Genomic DNA, 20,577 nt, shown 5'->3' on the forward strand with positions numbered 1-20,577 from the left:
AATTTGACACAGGAAAGGCACCAATATATTCTGACATAGGAAAACATTTCCTTCTCAATTCTATGAGTAACGTCCTCTTCTTGTTCTGCCCTCCACCACATCAAACTCAATTCCATAGTGAAAAAGACTAGAGAGAGGCCCTTTCCGACACTAGCAAACCAAAATCATAGGCTTATCCCTCTTAACGGGATGCAAGGAAGAATACATGTAATCCAAACAAGGGATGGAATTTACCAGGTGTCTTGGTCTGACCCAAAACATTTCCCAAAAAACTGTGAGACAAAAACTGCTGATAAGATTTTGAGCTAGTGGTATCTGACCCGTGTAGGATCCAGTAACAGGCAGGTATCTTCTGAGCGGCAAAGCCTAGCCTCCCACCCTTCTCCGCAAATAGGATGGGCTTCTAAGCGAAAGATCATGGTGAGACTGACCTCTTACAAAATTGGCTGGATTTTACTGTCAAAATACATCAGCAAGAACTGGGATGCAGCCCAGGTTTCTTGTACACGAGGTCAGATCGTAGGCACAAAGTAACATAACAAATTAAGAAATAATAATTATTAACGAGAGTGACAGAGAAAGAGAACACGAATCCCTCCCAGTCACAGACAGATCAGCATTCATTTTATCTTAGTCTCTTGGAGATCACAGCACGCCACTTTCTTTTCCTGTGCATGATCATGACATTCTTCCCTTATAAGACTACTGGCACGGTTACTACTTGGTTGCTAGCAACTGTTTTCGCTGTTGGTCCAAGAGGGCTTCTAAATGATCTGCTCTTTTCACAGCCGCCTGCAAAGAAAAGGGAATTCAGTTGAACAAATACCACTGGAGGAGAAAAAGGAGGGCAAGACTGAGTGTGCATCTTACTACTTCTAAAACAGCCTTATACATCAGTGTGTGCGTGACAGCTAGATCTTCCCTGCCTCCTTTCCAAAACATCCACTCTTGGTTACTACAAGGGACAGAATACTAGGAAGGATGGGCCACTGGCTTTAGATATACTCAGACAGGAGCTGCATTTTGTTCAGAGGATAGTCCACCTGATGTGTCATTCTCCAGTAATCTCAAACAGATTTGGAAGAAATAAAACTATTTTGTAGACTGATAATATGGTTCTAAGAGTTAGAAAAACATAAAGCTAAATATCAAGTGACAGGGAGAAAATTACCAGATTGTTGCTTTAGGATGTCATGGGAAATATTAATGGAAGCCATCTTATTTTCTCTACATTGTTAAGAATTATTAATACATTTCCTTATTACAATAGTTGTTAAATACTTTATGATACAAATGTACATCTAGATTCACTCATGTTCTGCAATATTAACTCAAGGGTCAACTTCACGTTACATGGCAGAGGGCCAATTCTCATCATCATATTCTTTACCTGTTCACATTAAAATTAAGATTTAACCGGACAAAATCAAAGAACCTTGCAGCCCTCAAAGAAGCTCACCTCATACTGTTTCCGGAGGGTACTGACGGCCTCCTCTTTCTTCACAATTGCTGTTTTCACCCTACAGAGAAGGCAAAACCCAGAATGAAACCCAGGTATTTAACAATAAAGCTATCACAATCAGATTCTGGGGAAAAGACAAAAAAGAAGTGTACTCAAATTCTAGAAGGACTACTGTCTTTTCTTTAAGCTTCCTTAAAAGCCCTCAAATCTTGTGAAGCGCTTTCCATAAAATGGCCAGTGTCAGTGTCATGCGGGAAAAGGCCACGTTCCTGATTTGTCCCATGCAGTAATTTGTAAAAACACTATGCAAGCATGAAGAACAGGCATGGTACTTTGAGATATGCAACACAAAACATTGGGGAAAAGCTGTGATTTCTTTAGGTTACAGGCATCTGTGATGCTAAAAGATGCCATTAAACAACCAGGTTGATTTTTCCTGGCTGCTCTGCTGCTCCAAACCAAGTGAGAAGTTTTATAAACCAGTTGTTGTTGTTTATTCATTCAGTCGCTTCCAATTCTTCATGACCTCATGGACCAGCCCACGCCAGAGCTCCCTGTCGGCCATCACCACCCCTTATAAACCAGGGATGGGCAAAATCCCCCACTCCAGACATTGCTGGAGAGCTGTTCCAATCAGCCCTAGTCCATGTTGTCAATGGTAAGGGGTTGTTGGGGATGGATTCCAAGTACATCTGGAAAACCATGCTTTGCCCATCCTAATATAAAGATTTTGCCCTAAGCAAAGCTGGGTGTGTGCCGGGATCAGATTTTTGAGTGTGTGGTAAAATAATGCAATTAATGAGGAAAATACACTAGCAAAGTAGGTAGGCTCTCTGGAGGAAGATGCATGTAAAACCATTAGCTGGTAGAACAAGATGTCCTACTCTACCTATTGCGTGGTCTTCTTTAAGAATAAGAGAGAGATACTAGTTTTTAAGCAAATATAACCAGCTTTGCTTCTGGAAAGGGATCATTGCAGCACCATAAGACAAATGCACATAAAAGAGGAATGGGAATACACAAAAAGCAGCTACAGCACACTTCCCTCTTCCTTGCCATTCCATCTCAGACCTCAGCACAAAAGTCCTTAAAAAAAACAATACAAAGGAAGGCTGGAAAGAGACACTGCAAAATTGGAACATATCCACAAATTCCAGGCCATCAACAGTGGGCTGAACAGAGACATGGCTTCTAGTTAACATCCCAGCCTCTCTTAGCCAGTTTATCACATTTCCTTTCTGGCTCCAAGCCAACGTCACATTACATTCCAGTAATGCCCTTCACCATTCATATGGCTATCTACTCACCTTGGCTACTTATCACCATACCCACAGCTGTTGACACTTCTACTCCTATCATATAACCTGCTCATAAAGTTCTGCTCCCAGGCACTTCTCTCCATGCATCTGATAAGGCAGATTTAAATCTACAAAACATATGCAACTAATATTTCTCATTTTCAAAGATGCTACAAGATCCTTTTGCATCCTGGTTTGGACTAACAGAACTATGGCTCTGAATTCTAGCAGCTGTGCTGGACATGTGCATTGCTTCATCACTCTCCTCATCTCTCTGCTTTCAAGTTAGCCATCAACTAATGGCAAACCCATTATTCATGGCATTTTTGGACTTGCATACTTCTGCAAAGGCCAGATACATCAGCTTTTCTTGGGGCAGAAATGTAATTATTTTGTTACATAATTTTGGCCTCCCTTTTTAGTGTGGAGTTTCATCATCCCTGACATGCCACAGGAGTATCTTCTACTATGTGACTGCTTGGTGTAGCACTAAAACAGAACTGGTTAGTTTGTAACTCAGCAAACCATCAGCTAGGACACATATGCTGTGAATAGATGATAGCATGAGAGAGAGGGAATGATGACAGCCACAAAAATAATCTGAGACATGTCAACTCATAGTTTTAGCACTATTACAGAACTAGGTCAACTCTGAATATCTATAAAGAAAGCAAGAACAAGGACCACCTCTTATGCACTTCTTCCAGCTCTTCTTCCTTGTCCCGGGTCACTCTGTCCAGTTCTAAGCGTTGGCGGGCACGAAGTTCAGCCATCTCTGCCTTGAGCCGTTTGTTTTCCTCTTCTGTGCTCACCAACCGGTCAGCAAACTCCTGCCGTATAACCTCAGAAAGGCTGCTGCGTTCCTGAGCTAGCTGGTCCCTTACCTGTTACACCAAGCACAGAGAGAGGGATTCAGGCTCCAGGTGTACAGAATATGCACAATGAAGAACCAGGTGTTTCAAAGAGGCCAAGGCTCAAAGTGTCCCCCAGGGCCAAAATATTTTTATCCTTAGATCTATCTAATCCTGAAAAAGAGTTCCCAGCAGTTTATACCACTTGGTATTATCCAAAACCAAGAACCTTTCCAAGCACTCACCTTTCGGATATCCTCTGCCTCCTGTTCCTTATGACGCAGCAGGCTCTGTAGACGGAGAGTCTCCCCTTCTGCCTCTGCCAGACGCCCCTTCAGTTCATTGCAGCGCTCTTGGAGCCGGCGTTCTGACCGTTCCAGTTCTTGCAGCTCTGCTTCATATTTGTCCCGCGCTCTCTTTAGTCTGAATAGCAAAAACAAAGACTTTATGACTAACTGCTGAGCTGACTTTTAAATTATGAAAACATTAAAATTATAATATCAGTATCATTGTATGACTGTAGTGGCTGTAGATAACTTGATGTTTAATACAAAGCAAAATATGGCAAGAACAAAAGAATACAACCACAGTCCAAAAACGCAACATTTAGCATTCAAATCAATAAAAAAAACCCTAGGACAGTACAAGCTCTTTACTATCCTGCACAACCCATTCCAGCCATCATCTTTCTGAGCATACATTTGTCGGATACACAGCCAGAGAGATGAGGAGTTTTCAGTGTTCTGTAGAAACTGGTTTGGGGCTCACATTGTGGAGCATTTCATCACCACTAAGGACAAACAAGGCAATGCAACAAAAATATATAAATTATTACTTCACCAGTATTCTGAATATAATGTGTTAAGGAAGGAAACTGTTTCCAGTTAAGTTTATCTATCTTTAAGGCTGAAACACACAATATAACACCTCCTTGCAGGGCCTGACACAGAAAATTTGAATTCTGCAGCAACAGCAACTGCAATGAAGATGAGTAACTAACTCTATAGGAATGGAAATTAGTCTATACATTAAAATCTGAAGAGAAGAACTGAGATATCTAGTCACAAAGAAATCATGGTGATCTAACCAGCAAACTCAAGGTGATTACCTTTTACTTTAAGCAGTTTGGCACTTTGCAGAAAGCAATAAAAAAGAGAATGGGGCACAAGAAGACTCAACCAGACGAATACAGAAGGAAATCTACTGGTACATCTTCTTTGGAGCCTAACAGGAACTATAATAGTTTACAACAGTGATTCTTAACTTTTTTTTAACCAGGAGCTACTCTTAAATCTCCTTTATTGCCATGGACCACCAAGACTCAACTCAAGATTTAAAACCATAACATGAATCAAATATGTATTCAACAGTTGCTCAACACAGAGGGTAGGTGGTGGCGCAGTGGGTTAAACCCTTGTGCCGGCAGGACTGAAGACCGACAGGTCACAGGTTCGAATCCAGGGAGAGCGCGGATGTACTCCCTCTATCAGCTCCAGCTCCTCATGTGGGGACATGAGAGAAGCCTCCCACAAGGATAAAACATCAAAACATCAGGGCATCCCCTGGGCAACGTCTTTGCAGACAGCCAATTCTCTCACACCAGAAGCGACTTGCAGTTTCTCAAGTCGCTCCTGACATGACAAAATAAAAAAACAAAAACAAAAAAACCCACAGAGGGTGGAGGCACAGGCACAGTCTCCCTTCCCGTCCTTGACTAGATGCCATCCTGAGACTAGGGATAGGGGCAAAAGAGAGGAGTTGTGAGGTCAATTGATTTGCTTCCCAGTGGCAGAGGGGGAGAGGGAGAGAGCAAGCCCATTGATGTCACATAGCACAACCAAGAGCACACTCACAACCTGGTCAGGAAACACTTTCCTACACTCTAGAGTAGGCATGGGGCAAACTTCAGCCCTCCAGGTGTTTTGAACCTAAACTCCCATTATTCCTAACAGCCAGTAAGTCCAAAACGCCTAGAGGGCCGAAGTTTGTCCACGCCTGATTTAGACTCTTTCTTTGTTTTCTTTGTGCCCCTCCTGTGAGAACACTGTGGCCCACAGGGGTCCATGGACCACAAGTTAAGAACGGCTAGCAAATGAGGATTTCCAAAAGGTAAACCAAGATTTCTCAAAAAGCAGATACCCAGATTTTTAAACAAGCTGTACAAATACACAAATCTAATTGCAAATACCTCTCTCCTGAGCAAGCAGGCCCAACTGAAGACCATGGTGCACAATGACAAACAAAATCAGACAGCTTTATAAAGAACATTTCAGGAAGTGCAGGTAAAAACTGTGGCAACCAGCTCTCACTCTCATATACCAATGCTTTACCTGTTTTCTGTGACTCTCTCACACTCCTCCTTGGAGGAGGACATGTCAGCTTCTAGCCGCTGTATTACCAGTTCAATCTCCTTGTCCCTCTCTTTCCGAACTTCCTCTCTCAACTCTCGCTCCCGAGTGAGCAACCAGGCTTCCTGAGAACAGTGCAAGAAACACCACACAAGTTTAACTTGAACAATGAAATATGAGTGAATATGACTTAAAGAGTGAAACAATAAAATTACCTCCTTTTTCAGATAGTTGGCTTCCCAAGCCTGCTTCTCTATTTCCAGCTGTACCTTTAGGGCCTGAACCTCTGCCTTGAGGAAGGAAGAAACACACTAAGTAAGAGAAACAAAGTCTCCTCCCAAAGTCCCCTTCCTCTCTCCAGAATACAAGGCATGACATAATTTGACTGGATGATTCTGAAAAGGAATCACTGAATCATCTAGAATAAAATTCCATTATTCTTTTAGCATAGCTAGATATTAGCAACTGAAGGATGTGGATTAAGGAGTACTAGATTAAGATCATTCCAGTTTTTGCCCTGCAAGTTATGAGCGTTGGTGAAGACAGTCTTCACCTGTAGCAAACAAAAGGGCAGAGCTGAAGACAGCTTTCCCTTTATTCCTTATCAACTTTAAATCCTTTAAGACAGCAAAGAAGAAGGGGGACACAAAACATTCAAGTAAATAGCAGGGAAGCCAATGTTTTACTACCATTAACTGTTTTAAAAATTATCCTATGTTTCCAGCCTCATTCTGTATGGTGGGTTCAAGGTCTTCATGGGTAAATAGGTTTGTTAGTCAAGCTGGCTGACAAAATACCAATCTGCTTGCCTGTTTCTATGTGTCCTTGCCTTTCAACCCAAGTCCTGTTCCTCACTGAACAGGAAAGAGGCTGGAAGGAGAATGAGGCTGTACTTGAATGCACTAAAGCTGTTTTGGCCTCCAACTCCCAGAAACTCGGGGGGGGGGGGGGAGGCCCAAACAGCTGAAGGACTGCAGTCTGAGGGTGCCTGCTCTAAAGTAAGGTGCTGTAAAAGATTTGGATTAGCCCTAGAACAATCAATTAGAACTGACATGGCCAGTGAGGATTATAGGAGGAAAGGGTTTTCTACTTTCCTGTCCTAGACAACTTATATTCAGAGTTCTCTGACAGAAAAAAATCTTGAAAGAGTAAGTCTACTGCTGTCCTGTACAGGATGCTACATGACGTTCCTTCTGTGAGAAAGTGTCCAAACTCAAAAGGGTAGGAAGAGGTCTAATGCAGAGCATTGCTGCATAATTTGAAACATGAGGTTGTTTGCTGGGAAATCAGGGGGAATTGATTCCCTTTGATCAACAGATGTAGACGTACTTTAAAAAATAGAGCATCAGCTGTGGAAAGTAGGGAGAGGTCAGAACATGAAGAAAAAAAACCCCTTAGTTACTGGTAAGTGATAAAATATGTTTGAAAACAGGCAGAAATCCCAAAGGTTATAGAAAGACCACAGACCTGATGGCGTCGCTCCTGCTCTTCCTTCCCTTTCTCATATTCCTCCTTCAAAGCTTTGGTGACAACAGAGCTGTTCTCTTCTAGCTGCCGCCGCAGATCCTCCAGCTCAGCCCGTTGCCTGCAGAACAGAGATCAATATTGTTATAAACCTAACCTGGGGCTGAACAAACATCATTTCAAGATAAACAGAGGAAAACTGATCTCCAATGCAGGATAATAGGGAGAGGGCTTCTTGTTGCCCAAAGGACCTGGCCACCAGGTTTCTAGTACATTTTAATGCAAGAGGAAGTCACATATACAAACATTTTTATTCTTGTAAGGATCTCCTCTGTAAATGAAAGAAACGGCTCCAATCTCAGTTGGGTTTTATGTTCGGAATATGACATTCTGATGATGGAAACAATACACGTTTGATATGGGTCCTGAGCTCTGTTACTCTGTTGCGATATTAAAATACTTTGTGGGTTCTTTCCCTGTGGTCTGCACTTCAAACCATATGGATTCTAGATATACATTTCATTTCTGAACTCAGCATGCGTCCTCTCACCTGGCTGCATGCTGATTGAGCCTCTCTTTCTCCTCAGCCACTTCACTGTATAGCCGACGCCGCTGCTGCTGTAAAGCTTGTTCCTCTTGCTCCAGCTGCTTCTCATACCTGTGTAGAAGGACTATTTCAGACAGGGCACTACCAAGAGACCTGTTACTTTGGCCTGGCCCAATATTTAAGGGCAAGCAACAAGGTCAGCGATTGTCTCTGCTAAGAGAAAATGAAAGAGGACAGACCATCTTTTTGAGGGATATAAAAGGCCATGAATCAATTCAGCCATGAGGCTTAGGACTAAAATGTGGGACTGGATTTCCTTTAGAAGGCATGAAAACAGCAGAAAAGAAAAGCCCTACAGTAGAGGCCACAAGGAAATCTTGACTAAAAGCTCAACACAAAGCCTATAAAGGTAAGAGAAGGTATTTTTCAAAGAATGCCACTCACAGCCTAGTCTATTTACTTGCTGCCCCACCCCCATAGAACAATACCAAGCACCTGCTCTTTGATTCCAAGACTGGGAAGAGAATAACACTACAGTGCAGTTTATAGGCAGAGATATACAATGCAAGTTAATGGCAAATGCTCATCTGTATGCCAGATACACACACACAGCAATACACAGTGCAGTGCATGAATCTACATCCAGTTTTTAAGATAGGTATCACCTGTAAAGTGAACCCGAGTTGGAATGTCACTTTCTGAAAGAGAATGCTTTAGCAACAAAACCATCAAGAAGGAATACTAGAAACAAGTAGTTGACTTTGTTACCATCTGTTTTTATGCACAGCTCCTCCATAAGGCCAGTCCTGAAATGCTGCCATGAACCCAGACCCTTCTTTTGCAATGGTCCTCTTACATTTTCCCATCCTTGCCTTCCCTGCTCCCTTCATACCGTTGCTTTGCCAGTTCTCTCTCGTGCTGTCCCTGCTCTTCTTTTTCATGCTCCAGCATCTCCCTCAGCTCCTCAGTTTGGCGGATGTAGCGCTGGGCAGCTCGTTCATCTGACTGTAGCAACTCTGCTTCATGCAGTGCTTTCAATTTTTTGATCTCTAGCTTATGTTTAGCAATCAATTTCTGGATCTCGGGTTCCAGACCTGAATGGGGGAAACGGTGAACATGAGAGAGCTGTAGATTGCCTATATGTATATTTTTGTGCATACTACCACAGCAAACCCACTCTCTAATCTACCCTATGGCCTCTTTTTCTAGCACTATCACTTGCCAAAATAGCTAACCTCTGCATATAACTATTACTGCCATCATCATCACCACAGACAATCACTTACGGCTGAGTATGAATATCTTCCAAGTGATGTATTCTGAACCCACATGGACTTTCACAATGAGGACATAGATTTCCAGGTGGAAGGCGGTCACAACAAGGGCTTGCCTGGTGCGCCTTTGTCTTGGTAAGTTTCTACCTTTTGCTCTGTATTCATTCCTCTTCAAAACGCATAACACCATTAAATTAAAAAGGTAACTGTTTCCCCTTGACATTAAGTCTAGTCATGTCCAACTCTGGGAGGTGAGGCTCATCTCCATTTCTAAGCCGAAGAGCTGGCGTTGTCCGTAGACACCTCCAAGGTCATGTGGCCAGTATGACTGCACGGAGTGCCGTTACCTTCCTGTCAAAGCAGTACCTATTGAACAGCTCACATTTGCATGTTTTTGAACTACTAGGTTGACAGAAGCTGAGGCTTACAGTGGGAGCTCGCCTTGTTTCCCGGATTTGAATCACTGACCTTTTGGTCAGCAAGTTCAGCAGTTCAGCTGTTTAACCAGGGGCTCTGGTGGCAATTAAAGTACATTCTAATAAATACTTTTATGCAGATCTGCATTCTTTATTCACAGATCATTTTCTTCACACAAAGAAAACTGATGTTCACCAACATCTTCCTGACAGTTAATCAATTTACTGAATTTCAGGCTTGAAGTCTATGATATGGATAACAAAAGAATCTTCCAATCCTATGGGTGTTCTGTCACCATGATTTCAGTGGCAAAACAACAACAAAGCCGGCAATATGTTGATAATTAGAACTGAGCTAGAGAAAGAGATTAGCAAGGAACTATCTGACCTCTGCTTCTAATAGGAATACCTTAAAATAGAAATACTATTAGCTAAAATCAACAAATCTGGCCAGGAGATTTGTGCCAGGAGAAAGGCAGGATACAAGTCAAAGAAAAAGGAAGATTTTCCTTTGTCCTACACAAGGGATGAAATTTGATCTGTTTCGTGGCTCCAGTTTAAGAGCAGGGAATCAACAGTACTAACAAGGATCAAACCTGTGGTACCAATAACTCCATGGTGAAATGGCAGTTCCTTATACAAGAATACAACACACCCATGAAAGTCCATATATACCTTTAACAGTGATCTCTTTGATCTTCTTGGTTTTTTCATCAATCCATTTCTCCCTGCGGATTTTTTCTGTGGCGCTCATGAGCTCTTTCAGCTTTTTGATTTCCTGAATGTTAAGAAAAGGAAAACAACAGTAAACCTCAGATCATATATATCTTCCCTGAATACTAACAATATGCAGCAATGAAAGTACCAGGCTAAGAGGTGTCAGAAAGCAGTACTGTCTTCACCTAGTCATATCTGTGTTCAGCACACTCATCTCCTCCAACTTATAAACTAAGAAGGTACCTGAACTTGTGCCTATAATGCACCACTCCAAATAATGTGTAGACAATAACACATGCCAAAGTACTTGAAAAATATTTGCGAGGACTATTTCATAGGCAACTTTACCAAACAGCTGTTCATTTGAACAGTAAGGATGAATGTTAAATAATGGTTTCTTTCTTGCATAATGTCTGATGTGTTCACTGAAGCAGATATATGCAGTGTATCACTATCAAGGAACAGCTTTTTGCTAATATCCATTCTATCTCTATGGCCAAAAGAAGAGAAATCTTGGTACCACCTCAACAATTCAGTGGCAATTGCACTCATAGGATCCAGAAAAGTGAAAGAGACAAAGTCTGAATCTGAAGACTGTACACAGAAAAGGTTTACCTCACAGAGGGGACCCAAAGTGCGCCAGACCTAAAGAGAAAGAGGAGAAGTAAGAGCAAGAGGGAAATGGAAAGAGCATGAACTAAAGACCGTTGAAGGAAGGATGCAAGGAAGCAGCTGATGCAGAAGACAAGCGTATTCCTTAGAAAACGGAAAGCCACTTGGAACACATCCTTTTGCAACAAATGGACCAGCTGGACTATTGCATCTGTACAAAGGACTTCCTACAACAAGACTATTCCAAGCATTAAGAGGACTTCCACCAAAGAACCAAAACAGTTAAAAGAAACTAAGGTCCCTCCTTAATGCAGGAAAAAGTGCTAATGCAAATCTAAAGCTGATGGCCATCCCCCTTGAACCATCATATTGTGATGGTCTGAGCACTGGACTATGAGACCAGGGTCTGAAACCCTACTCAGTCACGAACCTACTTGGTGACCTTAGGCAAGTCACACACTCTCAGTCTTAGAAAACAACAACACAAGCCTCTTCTGAACAAATCTAGCCAAGAAAGCCCTGTGATAGTGTTGCCATGGGTCGGAAATGACTTGAAATCAAAGTGACACAAAACATCCCATCTTCTCTGCAGTTTCCGCTCCTTCAACTACTATGAAACAAAGATAAGAAGCATGGTATCGACACATACTCCTGTCTGTAGTGTTATGATACTGTCACTAGTAAGATCATTAAAAAAAGTAAGGCATTATCATATCAGATAAAAAGTCCAACATCATGCTTCTACCAAGGGGCAACTATAAAGGCATATGGAAAAGCTTCAGTAAAGATCTCTGCTTAATGAATGTTGCAAATTACTAACAGATGAGTCTGGACCACTGTGATTTACTGATTACACCCACCTTTCCACAGACACTTGATCAAAATAAATCTTTCTAAAAAGGTTGGATTGCAACATGAGGATTGAATGGCTACCAGTGAAGCATGTTTCTGTGGATGAATAGAAAAAGATAAAAGTGTTGTACACTCTTGTTTGGGATTAACCCAAGTATCAGGGAATGGTAGCACATTCCTTGCTCAGCTACACATGTCTTTTCTCATTTTATATCATCAGCATGATGCTCCTGTACATACCTATGCTGATGAGCACCCATCCTATATAATAGTCAAGACTGAGAAATTGTTCATTCTAGGATGACAGGAGGAGCAAACCACTATGACTGGGTTCTTGAATAACTGAAATTCAGACGTTTACACAAAGCTGTTGTCAACCTAATCAGCACTAAATTTAAATTCTAACCACTCCAAAAACAACTGTAGTGGATTGCTCCTCCTGCCGTCCAAAGAATGATAATCTAACATGCATTACCCAAGCTGCATAGCTAGTTTTGAACCAGTTTCACTCAGTGTAAGTGTTGGTTCGGAGAAAAGGAGGATGAATTGACACTGGGCCCAGGAGGTTTCATCGAAGATACCTCTGTATGAATCCACTAACTCAGAAAAACTAGCAAAGACTATAATATTTATTTCACAGACACAGTGTGAAAACAATGCACTTTGTAGTTACTTCTCCAACTTCAGGATATTTGGTCAAGCCAGGCGATTTTTTAAAGAGTTCTAAGTTGTATTTAGATTTTTAATCAAAATTAAGTGACTTGTATTTATTCCAAATATGAATACCTCTTATTTCAGCTTAAAAGTAGCAGCTGAATCGGAAGAAAGCAAGTACTGACTCCAAGCAGAGTGACATGGATACAGCCTGGCATACTATGCTTAAGAATCAGCAACTATACCACTCCCTCTGCATTTCAGTCCAATAAAGTGTATTGTTCCAACATGGAGGAAAAACAAATGTGCTGAGTTCATCCAGTCTTCCAATAAATGTTGTTACAATGCAGTTGGAGACCTTCTGCACTGAATAGATTGAAAAGGGGAGAAGAACCCCATTGTGTTAATAATGTACCTTCTTTATTATAGGCAGTCTAGGAATTTCCTTCCTTTTCCAAAAATGTGTATCTCTCATTGGCAGAACAGGTATTCTCTACGGGACAACTAAAACACTTTTTGGATTCTAAATGATTGAATGGAAAACATTTAAGTACTCTATCGAGTTTGTTTTTTGCAATCCCACCACCACAGTACTAATGCAATTTCCTCACCAGCTCATGCTGCTCCTGCATTTGAGCAATTTTCTTTGTGTATTTCTGATCCACTTGTTTCAGTTCAGTCACAACTGCTTCACATTTCTCATTCAAAGTTTTCTTATCATCGATGAGCTGAAGATTGAATAAAAGGAAAGATATAAGGAAGCAACTGAATTTCATATAGTGGGACACTAACTGGCCATCATAGAGCAAATGAATTCAAGCTGACATTTGATATAGGAGATATCTTCCTATTCACCCACTCATCCGCCTGTATCTTAGTCAAGCACAGTGCAGTCAATTGGTTATGTCCACTGACATAGAAACACAAGGGAGTCTAGCAAGCAGATGGTAAACAGAATGGATAGGATAATATCTCTATCTTCCAGGCCCTGTCTGTTTACAAACAAGAAAAGGGGGTGCGATGTTACCTGGTCAATGAAAGCCAGGTGCCGTTGGATAGCTGCCTCATACTGCTCCCTCTGCAAAGCCAGCTGGTGGCTCAATTCCTTCTCTGTCTCTTTGACATGTCGCACAGTCAGCTCCCGCTGCTGAGCCTGCCAGGACAAGGGGCAATAACCAGGGCATTTTAAGAACACCCACATACTAGGCTATGCAGAATTGTCAAATTAAATCCAGGGGGAGGGAGGGAGAGAGGAGCTGGGGAGAAGAGATCAAAGGCACACTGATCCCTACGCAGAGACTCTGCCCATGAAGATGCTCAAGGGTGAGTCTGAGTTCACAAAGGTGGCAGAGAGAGCAGGGCTCCGCCCTTCTGGTTTCTCGGGATGACACATGTAACATAACCTAAGGCTTTGCTGTACATTGTGTCAATCTTTCCCTCTTCTGTGCACATGCAGACCTGCCCCGGAATTGGGCTCTCGTCACCCACCAGCGCCGTTTGTAGCAACGTGATGGCTCTCTTCTTCTCTTCTACTTCCAGTTTCAACCTCATGATAGAACTGGTAACTTCTGTGGCAACGGCTGAGGCCTGCTCCAGGTGGGCTAGCTCTTCTTCTGACAAGATCCCCTGAGAGATAACCAGCAAGGGAGCATGATGACAATGAGATGCAGTCACTGCTAGTATTCATTTTAGTGCTCAGTAGTCTAATAAATAGGTACCCCAAGTTTTCCCCTTTATAAGGAACATCTTTCCCAAAAAATTCAACCCAAATCTTACTGGTTGAAATCCATACCCTTTATTTCCTGAGGCAGAACCAATTATCCCAGGCTTCTCATTGGTCATCACAGCAGATGACAAGATCGGCCATTTGTGCTAGAAGGAAGCCGATATAGTAGCAAGACGTAGCTCTTATCTAAAGATGATTGCATGATTTTACAAACTCAATGTTTTTTCCCCCATTTCTTCAAGCTGGGGACAAATAACCATTTCTTGTAAAATGACTATACCTATGTCTATTGAAAAAACACAGAATTTCTTTGGAAGCTCACCTCTCGGTGTGAAGCAGAGGCAGCAGACCTAGGTCGCTCCTGCTCTGATTTTTCCATCTCATCCAAAAAGCTAATGATGCTCTGAAGTTTGGCTTCTGAGAGTAATGTGCCTTCCTCGGGGACTCCCAGGGAGCAGTTCAGTTTCCCAAACTTCTCCAAATTGTCAGCAGTCAAGGAATTGGAGTTTGCCCCCTGTGTTGAGAGGGAAAATGTCAGGATGTTTCTGACAACAATAGCAAAAGAGAACAGAGGAAATTAATTTACAGATGGTGGATAAATATGAAATTGTTGTGGACATTAGCTTGCCCATATGAACTAGACTTCCCAGGATAATGAATTCTGGTTCACTTCAGCTGCACATTATTGGATGCAAACATGAGTAAATAGAAGACAGAAGTTTTTAGATACAAGAGAACACTTTCACCAAACTTATTTTACTTAGAGATAGTTGCATAAGCAATACCATCCTGGGTGTTTTGGGTTAGTAGGAGCCATTGAAGTTCATAATTTGCCCCCACCCCAAAGGCTTGTTAAAATGTTATAAGCATAAGGGAACCTCTCTCTCATTTGCATAGTTTTTCTGCCCTAGAAGGAAACACCTCCTGAAACACAAGCTCTGCAAACAATTTGTTTGTTTGTTAATTCAGAGTAACATTTCAACACAACCAAAGGAAAAAGACCCATAGACAAAAGTAAGAAGATGTCTGGTTCACCAAATCCAGTTACCCCGTCTATCCAAGCATATTTATCCTCTTTGCTGGTCTTTGGTGGTGACAGAAACTCTGGCTCTTCTTCCAACAGCTTTAGGGTGTCTAGTAGCTCATTAAGGGTCACTTTGGACTGGGCTCTGCTGGCTGTCGTGATCATAGTTTCCAGGTCTTCACTGGCCACCTTTCCAGAGGTGACATCCTAAGCAACAGAGAAAAGCAGACACAGTAAGACTGGATCAAGAATGTGTAGCTGACAATAGATGAATGGGTGAGAAGGTGCACTGGGAAGACAGGGCTATAGAAGTTATGGAGAAAAACTGATATCTAGAGAGAAGTCTGGCTCATAGCTTGATTTTCTAAGCAGATCTATTGTCCTGGAGGGCAAACCATCGGCTTGAATGCTGTGATGCAAGAGGCAACACGCTGATATAAAGCCAAGTTTAATCAACACATCAGGGTGGAAGAGCATACAAATATGATACTCCTAACTCGTGATAATGGCAGACCTCACACATGCACAGGTACTACCGGGATCCCCCGGTGGCGCAGTGTGTTAAACCCCTGTGTCGACAGGACTGAAGACCGACAGGTCACAGGTTCGAATCTGGGGAGAGGCGGATGAGCTCCCTTTATCAGCTCCAGCTCCTCATGCGGGGACACGAGAGAAGCCTCCCACAAGGATGATAAAACATCAAATCATCTGGGCTTCCCCTGGGCAACGTCCTTGCAGACGGCCAATTCTCTCACACCAGAAGCGACTTGCAGGTTTTTAGGTTGCTCCTGACATGACAAAAAAAACAACAACAACTTTTGAACATCTCAGTTTTTTGAAAGAAAAAAGAAAAGAGTTCTTTGAAATGTCTGTCTCTCAATGTCCTTCATCAATCCAGCACAGAAATGGTAATAAAATAAGCTGGGAAAAGGTACAACTAAAATGTCAAGTCTCAGTAACTGAAGGTGTGTTATATTTTTGATGAGTTTCAATTTGTTAACTGATTTTTATTTGTTGCATAGTTTTAGGATGAAAGTTAAAGTAATTTTTTGGGCTAGATATCTGGCTCATGTTTAATTTGAAGGGAATCAATTTCTTTTGGTTTTTAATTATACAATGTATTTTATTCTGTTGTGAAGCTGAACTTTCACTAGTTTATTTTCAAGTGACTTTTCTATATTTATCTGAACTATTAAAGTCCTAAACGGTTTAGGGTCATGTTACTTGAAGGAGTACCTTGTTCTATATCAGGTTCTGAAGATGTTTAGCTGAAGTCCCCTCCAGGACTCTCTGAGTTGGGTGGTTAGAAGTGAGCTAAGCTTTACAGGGATGATATCTGGGTATCCTTAACAATGATGTACATTCTGGTGACAGGTTCAGACATTTAAAATTTCCCAAATATTTTTGTTTAGGTATATGCACCATGTTATCTCTTTTGCTTTCTTTTCCTTTCAGTTCTATTACAAAAAGAAAACCCAAAATACTAGTTTTATTTTGTTTGAATCCGATTAAAAAAATATTTTGATGTTGACTTATTTTGCTTTTATCTGTACACAACATTAAAGACTCTGGTTATTAAGCATGTAAACAAAAAAACAATCTGATTTAGTTGAGAACACCTGAGGTCCATCTCTCCTGTTTGGAATAAGCTTTAGTTTTTTTTGCATCTGGCCCGTTAAACTGAATACACTTTAACTACTTTACTGGAACTTTTAGGACAAAATATTAGACAGCAATATGATTTGTTGATTAGTTGAGGTTTCTTATGAAGATAATGATCTTAATCCATTATTCTTGCACAAATGACTTCTGTCTTTATACAGGTATTTCTTATGTACTATCTTGTCCTCTAAAATAGTAGAAAACTATTTCTATACTTTACACTGTATGTTATATTTTTCATTCAATCATAATATAAATATTTTTTTATTTCTTTAATTCTCTCTTTGCTGATGGCTTATAGATTTTTTTGTTACTAAATGAGCATTTTTTTGAAAATCTAACTCTAAACTTTTCTGGTTACTAACACTAATTCACCACTGCAGGCTCAATAAAACTAAAATCAGAATCTCTTTTCAGGGTGCTACACGTGTGTATCATTAATGTTTCATTAAAGTGAAGGTAGATAACTTTTTCAATCCAGGCACTTATCAGCTAAACAGAATCTTCCACAGCAAAGAAAACTGGGAAACGAGTAAACTGGGAAATGAGGGAGTAAAAGAAAAGGTATCTATTCTTTCAGCAACATGGGGAAAAAAGGAAGGCGGCACCTGTGGCTGCTCTTCAGGTTGTTTGTTTTGTCCTGGAACAGACAGATATGCCATGACAGAATTTTCTTCTGTATCTGTAACTGCCAAGTGGAAGTTGGCTTCTGTAAACAACAACAGAAAACATTTGCTATAGTGGGAACAGTACCCACAAGAATGTACAGGTGGAGCTTGCATAAGGATGTCAAGAGGGGTTTGAGAATTGGATTGGGAAATCTTTTCCATGACAAACATGAAAGTATAGAGCTTGTCTGATGGCAATTGTGGGGGATGATCACCAATTTCCAATGACAGTACATACTGGCCTCTTAGTTGATTTCCTTATACCAAGTAACTGGGCAAACCAATACAGATGGAGGCAGTGACTATGTATTTAGGGAACAAATTGAACTGTAACCCACAACACTTGTGATGTGTAATTCAGTTATGGTACCTCTGGAGTTAGTTTGTTTTGAAGTAATCTTCTCAGGGCCTCTCAGTAAGCCAAACATTGCAGAAATCAGCATGTAGGTTGCCTAGGCAATCTACACTTCTGTGAACGTATTTCTTATCCTAAAAATCTCTGACACGGCACATACTGTTTGCACCTCCTCACTGCAGTCTATAATTAAACACTTTCCGACTGCATTTGGCAATTTGACAAGATGATTTTGTGCCCAACAGATCCAAGGTAAGTCCATGGGAGCTGGGCTAGAGCAAAATTCCAGAATTATCTGGATTTACACTTTCAAGATCTGCTAGTATTTCTCACCTGTGTTGTTGGCTTTAATTATACTGCTGGCAGGGCTGATATTCTTCACAGAGCCAGCCTTTTCAGGTTTTCTTCTTGAGGCTTTCTTGCCTTCTTTCACCACTGCTAACTCCTCCTGAACCATGCACTGAGAATCCAAGGCTTTTTGGGCCCGCTTTTGTTGCAGCTCCTGTATGAAAAAAAAATGGTTTTAGTGCCACGTCATGGTCCATTTGCTCCTCAACATATAGTACTAGTAACAATTAAGAACAAATCCACTGTGATCCAACTCCTAGTTTAACACATTAAGAAAACATACAGAAGTATTTCCCTGCATGCTCAAACTAACAGTGTTGTCACCAAGTTCATACCAGGATGGCTGCTTTCCTAGCAAGACGTGCCTTCTCCTCTCGAATCTTCCTCCTCTCTTCATCTCGCCTCTTTTGCAAGTCTAAGATATTGCCTTCCTCTGTGAGTTGCTGCTGCCTTTCCTTAAGAATAAACAACAAAAAGGGCTGTTTCTTCAGGTTCAATTATTAGTATTCCATTGTAGCATATGACAGAATGAACTGCTTCTCTAACTTCCTGGTACAAGAATTTTGTTTTTCCTCTCCTTGAGAATCCAACCTACAGAAATGATTTAACTATATAGCAAGGTGCTCTTAATTTATGTCATCCTGTTCTGAAATGACCAGCAAGTTACAGGGCCCTCAGGAAAAAAGATCAACAACTTCCAACAACAGAGTACTGACAGTTACAGAAGTGGGGAAATTAACTGACAACAGGGCTTCCCTGCTATAGAAGAAGACTTTCCCTTAACTACTGTCAAATTTCAGAACATAAGATCCATTTCAGAAGAAAGCAGAGGGCTGTAAATACCAAATTGGCATTTGTTGAGTAGCTGTAAAGAATGGGTTTTTAAGGTCAAAATTCTCACTTCATGTCTTTAGAGAAAAGAATGACAAGGGATCAGACATTAGGTATCTTAAGTACGCCTGTCAATTATTCTAATTTTTGCTAAACTATTACATGTTCTTTGTCGAACTGGTTCATAGAAGTAGAATATTTAAATAAGTAGTATAATTTGCAGTAAATCAGAATAATTTACTTTGACAAGTAGGTTTTCTTGTCAAAAAATCTGAAGAAGGTATGACTGACACCAAATTATGAAGCCTTGGGTGATCTGAAAAACTAGCAAGGCTTCTTGTTTTGTCTGGGAATAACTCCAAAACAAGGTTATTATTTTTAAAGAGCAAATGTCATAGCAGAACAAGGAGGTACAATTTCACTGACAGAACACCAGAAGGGTCAAAATGACCTAATCACAGCAACTTGTTCTGGATACACAGCAAAATGTACTTGATGCAATCTTGAATCATTAGTTGTACCCACTCAATTCTACAGTTATTCTTCAGAAGTATCCAGAGAAAGCACTATCCTATCTTCTCCTTTCACAGAAGAAAACATGCTACATAAGCTAAGTGAAATCTAAGAAAGAAGAATCTGCCAGAGCCTCACAAATACTTTGCTTTCCAGGGTTGAGGAGTTCAAAAAGTAAGTGTGTGTGTGTGGGGGGGGGGGGGGGGTCACTTTCCTGTAGAAGAAAGCTTCCCAAGCTTGTTTACTCCTCAGCCTTGAATTCCAGCGTTAGTAGCAGGGCTAACTTTGTCTATGATGTACTCTTCCATGGCAGGGAAACTGTGTTTCATTAACTACCAGGGGTAGAAACATAAAAGCCTTCTTCATAAGACACACATGCAACAGACAGACCTCTCTTTTAGTAGCTATTAAGTGCCCAAGTTGAGCTACTCCTTCCTTGTGCCTCTGTGAATGCCGTCTGTACCAGCGCTGGATGGTTACAGCTGCCAGGTTGACCTGGTTAATGAACCTGAAAGGGTACAAAGAGGCAAAGAAGTAGTGAGTATTGCTTTCCAAGCAATGTGTCTAGAAAAGCAAATCTTGCCATAAGGAAGGCAGGCAGGCAGATAGGCAGAGAGGCGTCATGCACAAAAACCTGCTCCTACACATATTGCTCTTATATTTAGAAAAAGTCTTAATTGTTAGTGTTATATAAAATGTTGAATCAAAAACTCAGAGCACAGCGAGAATTACATGGCTCCCTAGATGTTCTTGAACTGCAACTCCCAGCTTTTTTCACTAATGATTGTAAAACGAAGTGACAATATTTGAAGGGCTGCATGATTTCTACAGATGCATTCTTCTTAAAGATGCAAAGGGGAAACGGAAAGATGTACTCTTTTTTGAGCTGTCTTGTGACTTCGCTCATCATTTGCTACGATCTGCCATCCTGTTATCTTTTCTCCTATCATTAAAT

The 20,577-nt window shown here is 41.1% G+C and overlaps 1 protein-coding gene across 5 annotated transcripts in view; it reads right to left on the reverse strand.

Annotated features, from left to right (window-relative positions):
- Positions 1-432: 432 nt before the first annotated feature.
- CEP131 (centrosomal protein 131) overlaps positions 433-20,577 on the reverse strand; it is a 29,635-nt gene continuing 9,490 nt past the window's right edge. For 2 of the 5 annotated variants that reach the window (XM_060764280.2, XM_060764279.2), the window contains exons 8-27: positions 20,013-20,130; positions 18,614-18,733; positions 18,264-18,432; positions 17,516-17,616; positions 15,270-15,452; positions 14,544-14,735; positions 13,984-14,121; positions 13,523-13,648; positions 13,107-13,223; positions 10,993-11,022; positions 10,336-10,438; positions 8,863-9,064; positions 7,974-8,081; positions 7,427-7,544; positions 6,175-6,249; positions 5,942-6,084; positions 3,857-4,034; positions 3,448-3,644; positions 1,460-1,520; positions 433-792 (exon numbers count right to left, since the gene is read on the reverse strand). In XM_060764280.2, the coding sequence (XP_060620263.2) occupies positions 718-792; positions 1,460-1,520; positions 3,448-3,644; positions 3,857-4,034; positions 5,942-6,084; positions 6,175-6,249; positions 7,427-7,544; positions 7,974-8,081; positions 8,863-9,064; positions 10,336-10,438; positions 10,993-11,022; positions 13,107-13,223; positions 13,523-13,648; positions 13,984-14,121; positions 14,544-14,735; positions 15,270-15,452; positions 17,516-17,616; positions 18,264-18,432; positions 18,614-18,733; positions 20,013-20,130 (2,554 nt within the window). In that variant the 3' untranslated portion in view covers positions 433-717. The remainder of the gene's footprint in view (positions 793-1,459; positions 1,521-3,447; positions 3,645-3,856; positions 4,035-5,941; positions 6,085-6,174; positions 6,250-7,426; positions 7,545-7,973; positions 8,082-8,862; positions 9,065-10,335; positions 10,439-10,992; positions 11,023-13,106; positions 13,224-13,522; positions 13,649-13,983; positions 14,122-14,543; positions 14,736-15,269; positions 15,453-17,515; positions 17,617-18,263; positions 18,433-18,613; positions 18,734-20,012; positions 20,131-20,577) is intronic. The other 3 variants (XM_067463864.1, XM_060764282.2, XM_060764281.2) reach the window with 3 other exon arrangements.

The sequence above is a fragment of the Anolis sagrei genome, chromosome 2 (genome assembly GCF_037176765.1).
Source record: "Anolis sagrei isolate rAnoSag1 chromosome 2, rAnoSag1.mat, whole genome shotgun sequence".
In the NCBI taxonomy this organism is placed as follows: domain Eukaryota; kingdom Metazoa; phylum Chordata; class Lepidosauria; order Squamata; family Dactyloidae; genus Anolis; species Anolis sagrei.